Here is a 6,182-nt window from a genome sequence, read left to right on the forward strand (position 1 = left end):
CCCCCATCCCATTTACAGACCGCCTGGCCCACCACTCCCCCCCATCCCATTTACAGACAGCCTGGCCCTCGTTTCTGAGACAGGACGTGGGCCTGCTCGTAATGAATGACGCCATCTCTCCTCTCTCTCCTTTGCAGATTCTCGGAGCCCTCGATCAAGACGACCAGGCCGGGAAACAGAAACTCGCCTACAAACTTGAACAAGTCATAACCCTCATGAGCATAGACAGCTGAGAACTGGCCTGCCAGGGGAGCCCTGGAAGGGAAAAACCAAGCCGTGCCTCAGTCAAGATCACCATCTTTACCAAGTGCAAGTGTAAGCAGAGTCACCTGCTCAGTGCTCTCTCTCTCTTCCTCTCTCGCCTCTCTCCAAACCTATAGACCAGGCCCCAGGATTCCCAGGAAGTGGTGGAGGAATCTCAGCTTTGGGGGACATCGAGACATTCAGTTGGAGCTCTCTTGTTCACCGCTTCCCCTTCCTCCCTCGCCCTAGAAAGACCATATCAGCTGTATCCAGATGGGAAACTGGACGGTGGCCCTCTGCCATGCTGCTTTAATTGCCCTCCTGGGCCCATAGCCCCGGAGCGGCCGTGGAAACAAACTCAGTATTATTAGAGTCTTGCCAAGGGGAAGCTACTCCGCTTGTTTGGCCTGCCTCCAGGGGTCCCAACGGGGGCAGGAGTGAACCTGGATCCTTCTCCAGCAGAGCCGTTACAGCGCCTTTGGTCAACCTCAATCCCACAGGCGGGAATTCAAGGCAGTTCCGGGAAGCCCCAGGGACCTGGTTAAAATTGGAGCAGGACCGTCGTGGAACTGGGGACACTAACTATCTGGGTGAACAGCAATGTGAGCCGTTCTCCAGGGATGGGGGGAAGGTGGGGCCTCACCTTGCCCACCCGCCCCGTTTTTCGTACGTTTATTATTATTTTTAAAACAGATCTGTGTCCCTCCCGGTCTTTCCCGGTGTGTCCTGTCGACCGTATAACTGCAACAAAATGCTCTCTGCCTAGTTGTACCCTATTGGTGGTAATCGTGTCCTCCTGGCGGTGTATAGCACCCTGTTTCCAACCATGTCCCAGAGAAGACAAGCCACAAGGAGCCACACATCATTCTGGCCTTGAAAATCATGACGGCCCAGGAAATGGATAAGTTCTACCACAGGATTTTTGTTTGTTTCTCTTTCTGAGCTGGAACAAGATGGTTTTTGTTGAACGATGTGGGGTGTTTGCTGCAAAACGTGAGGGTAGGTCTGTGGGACAATAGTCAATAACTTCCTCTCAGGCTGCTCCTAGGAGGAAGTGACCTCGCTGCTGGGGGGAGGAAGTGACCTCACACCTATTGGGCTTTTTTCTTAAAAACAGTGCAAAGTTTTCTTCTTTAATATTCCAAACTAAGTGGCTGTTTTTCAGCAACACCGAGCCACCTTTCTCCCCCTTGCTCTCCTTTCCTGTCCCCAGACATTCCTCATTTCCCACTCCCATCTCCCTCCCCAACAATTGACTCATTTGCAAAGCACAGCTGGTGCCTGCAAACTATATCCCTGCTCCTCCTGTCCCCGGTGCCAGCACTCATTTGCCTCCCCTCCCTCCCGAGGTCACGGTCGTCTCGGAATGGGCATGGATGTGAGATGATGCTTGTCCACTCCACTCCCCCAGAACAGCTGCATCTCCGAGGTCCAAGCCATCTTGTAACGAAACCCAGTCCTCTCCTCGTTTTGTACGATCGCAAACTGCTCACTTTGATACCATCTCAGCTCAGCGTGGCGGAGACACCGACTCCAGAGCACAAACCAGAAAACCTCAAATTTGGCACAATACTGAGCGGGGATGGAAGGAGGCGATGGAAACATCCCTCAAGGAAAACAAGAATGCTTGCTAAGAACATGCACAGGAGTGGACTGGAGCCACCTGCAGCCAGCTGCTTCCATCCACAGAGAATGGGCTTTGGAGGATGCAGGGAAGAGGACATCTGTTGAGTGTGATGGGGAGGTGAGGGTCAGATCCGGTCTGGTTCATATATCTTGCTATCAAAGCAAAAGCACTGTGTGACAGGGTATTGCCCGTGGATTGAAGGGTGGGCAGGGTGGGGGAAAAGAATTAGTTATCAAGGTGATTTAATTCATCCACACACTTAAATACATAGGCAGTGCTTTCTACCATGGCTAATGAACGATGATTCAACAGTAGTAAGGAGGCTGTTGCAAGATTTATATTCAAACAGCAAAGCTTAGGGACACCTTTTGGTTTTTAAATCCCAGGCATTGTGTGTGTGTGTGTGTGTGTGTGTGTGTGTGTGTGTGTGTGATTTCTTTTCGTTGTGCTTGCTTTCCTTTACGTTGGTCAACTGATTGACTTGTCACGCACCTTATGGACATTTCAACACTTGCTAGAGGACTGAGTGCTGGGGACGTTTTGGTTTGGGTTGGCAACGTCACGGTTTTAATAATTTGGTTAGGTTGCAGTGTGTCCCTGATCAGATGGTTATGGCAGTGGAGTGGAAAGAGCCAGTGATAAGGACACACACAAAAATGGCTTTTTTAAAACAATACATTAAAAATGAAAGAAACCAAAGGTTTTGACCAAGTGCCACAAATGATAAATACAGACCCTATTCCCATGACTTTTACTCAGCAGGCTGGTCGGATCTAAGGATAAAAAGCTGGTTTCAGAGAGATGAGTGACCGGCAGCCAGGTGTGCTGCCCAGAGATGGATTTTCTTTGCACATGTGAAGGGAGGGAAGGCGACATTATATATATATAAAAGAGGTATTGAAGGAAACATGTGTGATTTTGCACAGCTAGAGAAGTTTAAAAAAAAAAAGAGAGAAAGAAGAGACGTGTGCTGATTCTGTTTAGAGTTGCAGGGTTTTCGTTGTTTTAATTTTTTGCCGGTACAGAATTTTTCAACTTTTTTTTTAATTTGTCAAAGAAAAACTTGAACACCTCAGAGAACTGGCGAGAATGAAAAACTCATTGGACGCGGGAAGCATTGTGAGCTTCAAACCCTGGCTCCCTTCTTCCCCCCCACCCTCCCCCCCGAGGATTTTAAACAAATCTATATTTTGCTTCATTTTTATTTTTGTATCTGAGCTTTTGGTTGGTTGGTTTTGCCTTGAAAATGTGCCGAAATTGTGATGTGAATGTGTGGGCTCTGCTCTCCATCCCCCTGTGCCCCCCGTACTCCCACCTTCCCTGTCTCCACAGTCCTAGGAAATGTCTTGGCTCCCCTCTCCCCCATTTAATTTAATTTAATTTTTTTACGTGCATGTGAAATGCAATTAAAAACAAAGACACACAAACAGAAGGAAGAATGAGCCTTGCTATAATCTAGGTGAGTTACTTTCCTGATTCCTTTGCCTATGTCTTTTCTCCGGCTGCCTGTGACCACCCAGCCTGAGTGGTATGCCACGTTCAGGGCTGGGATTTAAGCTACCCATTGAGGGTTTGATACAAAGCCCACTGAAATCAGTGGAGAAATGCTCCACCCTCCTGGCTTCGCCTCAGGACCCAGAGTTCCTAGATCACGTGTTGCTATTTCATGGGTATGACCCACATGCTGCAGGAAAGACAATTAAAGAGCTCTGAATGTCACCAGATGCCACGAGGCAGGCCTGGGGGACTCTGGCAGACTTCCGGACAAATCCCAGCACTGGCCCTGTGGGTATACGTAGGGGAATGGTGTCACTGCAGAGTTAACTTGGGGGATCGGCCCCTAGGTCTGAGCATGGGGCAGCCACGCTACAAAGCACTGCCTAAGTGACCATGTCCTCATTGGTGCTGCGCTTCTCCATCTGTGTTGCTAGGACTACTGGAGCACCTCCCATGGATCCTTGTGCTACGTAAGCTGAACTGCTCTATGATTCTTTCCTAGTGAATTGTGGGAGAATTTGGAGGGATTGTGGGAGGGGACTGGAAGATGATCAGCACTCGAGTGATTTAGCCTGAGTCTCATAGACTCAGAGAGTCCTCACTGCGAAGTGGGTGGCGTACCAGCCTGTGTGAGAACAGAACCCAGATTGAGTGCAGTCTGTATCCCCAACTAGCCTGGTGAGAGGGATTTGTGTGTGGACAGGCAGCAGGTTAGGGGCAATGGCTGAGTAACTCATCAGTGCAGCCAGGCTTTGAGGCCTGTAAAGGTGGAACCTTTAGCAAACACTGTGAAGTGTAGGGATGATACAAACCCAGGAGAAACCCTGGAACCACAGCCTCCTTCCTTGCAGATGGGACTGGCCCCACACTGGTCCTGGGCAGATTCAATTCATAGGCCAGCTCCTCATCTGTTGGACACCTTCATCGCTCCACTGGCTTAAAGGAGCTGCAGCACCGATTTACACAAGCTGAGGCTCTGACCCCTGTGATTACCTCTCATCTCATTTAGATTTTGGTGCCCAGGCATGAAAGCTAAGATCTAAAGAGGCTTTGCCAGCTGATAGTTGGTTGAGAATTGTATTGCTTGTCAAAACTGCCGTGCTTGCTAATTGAACCATCTTAACCATCATCCCCAAGTGGAGGCTCTTGCCCTAACGAGAGATGGTCAAGGCAACAAATTCACATTTTGGTCATTAATAGTGATAGAATTTTTAAAGTTTAATGGCCTTTTTCACCATTGGTGCAGAGATCCAGCACAAGGTTTTGAGCTTTTGTGAACAGGGGCTGCTAACAGGGAGTTTCGCAAGGGACTTTAGAAGGGGAGCAGGAAGGGAGTGCGGATCCCTTGCCGGTTCTATCTTATACCCTTTATTCCCCTTAAAACCTATAAACCAACTACATTCAAAACTTCTTGCTTTAAACAACCCCTTCATTAACTAGGAGACAATGCAAGCAGAAGCCCAGCTGCAGAGTGGGGGCTATCCAGTTTATTGCACTGAGTGTAACATGTATGATTACCTGCCCTGTGGGCGGGTGGTGTATGTGTGCATTCGGTGCAAGGAGCTCCTGGCTCTCAGAGACCACATACGGACTTTGGAGGCAAGGGTGGCGGAACTGGAGGAGCTAAGGGAGGCAGAGAGGTATGTTGATGAGGCTTTCTGGGACACTGTAGAATTGTCCCACCTCCGGTCAGACAGCCCCTGCACTGTTGAGGAGGATGAAAGGCCCAGGGAAGCAGAGCAGTCAACGGGAGCAGAGGGAAACCTTCCCATAGTTGGGACCCTCCTGCCAGACGGTGCTGGGGTTGCCTCTCGCACTGAGGTTACCTCTCCGGGGGAGGGAACTCCAGTTGCTAGGAAAAGGCAGGTATTAGTATTGGGAGATTCGATCATTAGAAACGTAGATAGCTGGGTTTGTGATGACCGGGAGAACCGCATGGTGACTTGCCTGCCTAGTGCGAAGGTTGCGGATCTCTCGAGGCATCTAGACAGACTTATGTGTAGTGCTGGGGAGGAGCCGGTGGTCGTGGTACATGTAGGTACCAATGACATAGGGAAGGGTAGGAGAGATGTCCTGGAGGCCAAATTTAGGCTGCTAGGGAAGAGACTGAAATCCAGGACCTCTATGGTGGCATTCTCAGAAATGCTCCCAGTTCCACGCACAGGGCCAGGTAGGCAGGCAGAGCTTCAGAGTCTCAATGCGTGGATGAGACAGACGATGGTGTGGAGAGGAGGGGTTTACATTCATTAGGAACTAGGGAAACTTTTGGGATGGGGGGAGCCTATACAGGAGAGATGGGCTCCACCTAAACCAAAGTGGAACCAGACTGCTGGCACTAAACATTAAAAAGGTTGTAGAGCAGTTTTTAAACTAGGAGATAGGGGAAAGCCGACTGTTGCAGAAGAGCATGTGGACTGGACAGAGACTTCTCTTAGGAGAGCGTCTAATGATAGAGAATCTCCAGGTTATAGTCAGGAGCAGAGGATGGAAGAGGATAAAGGAGGGGCCAGATCAGATGATAAACATTCACATAAAAAAGAATCTGACACATCAGAAAAGAGCAGACAAATAAACAGTGACAAGTTTTTAAAGTGCTTGTACACAAATGCTAGAAGTCTAAATAATAAGATGGCTGAACTAGAGTGCCTCGTGATAAAAGAGGATATTGATATAATAGGCATCTCAGAAACCTGGTGGACTGAGAGCAATCAATGGGACACAATCATTCCGGGGTACAAAATATATCGGAAGGACAGAACAGGTTGTGCAGAGGGGGGAGTGGCACTATATGTGAAAGAAAATGTAGAATCAAATG

General features: G+C 49.0%; 1 protein-coding gene across 1 annotated transcript in view; it reads left to right on the plus strand.

Moving 5' to 3' along the window:
- PLXNA4 (plexin A4) overlaps nucleotides 1-1,836 on the plus strand; it is a gene marked incomplete in the record, with an annotated part of 626,278 nt that extends 624,442 nt beyond the window's left edge. Inside the window, 1 exon segment of the mRNA XM_034764290.1 lies at nucleotides 138-1,836. Within this exon segment, the coding sequence (XP_034620181.1) occupies nucleotides 138-233 (96 nt within the window).
- Between the last annotated feature and the right edge of the window lie 4,346 nt (nucleotides 1,837-6,182).

This window comes from Trachemys scripta, chromosome 1 (assembly GCF_013100865.1).
Source record: "Trachemys scripta elegans isolate TJP31775 chromosome 1, CAS_Tse_1.0, whole genome shotgun sequence".
In the NCBI taxonomy this organism is placed as follows: Eukaryota; Metazoa; Chordata; order Testudines; family Emydidae; genus Trachemys; species Trachemys scripta.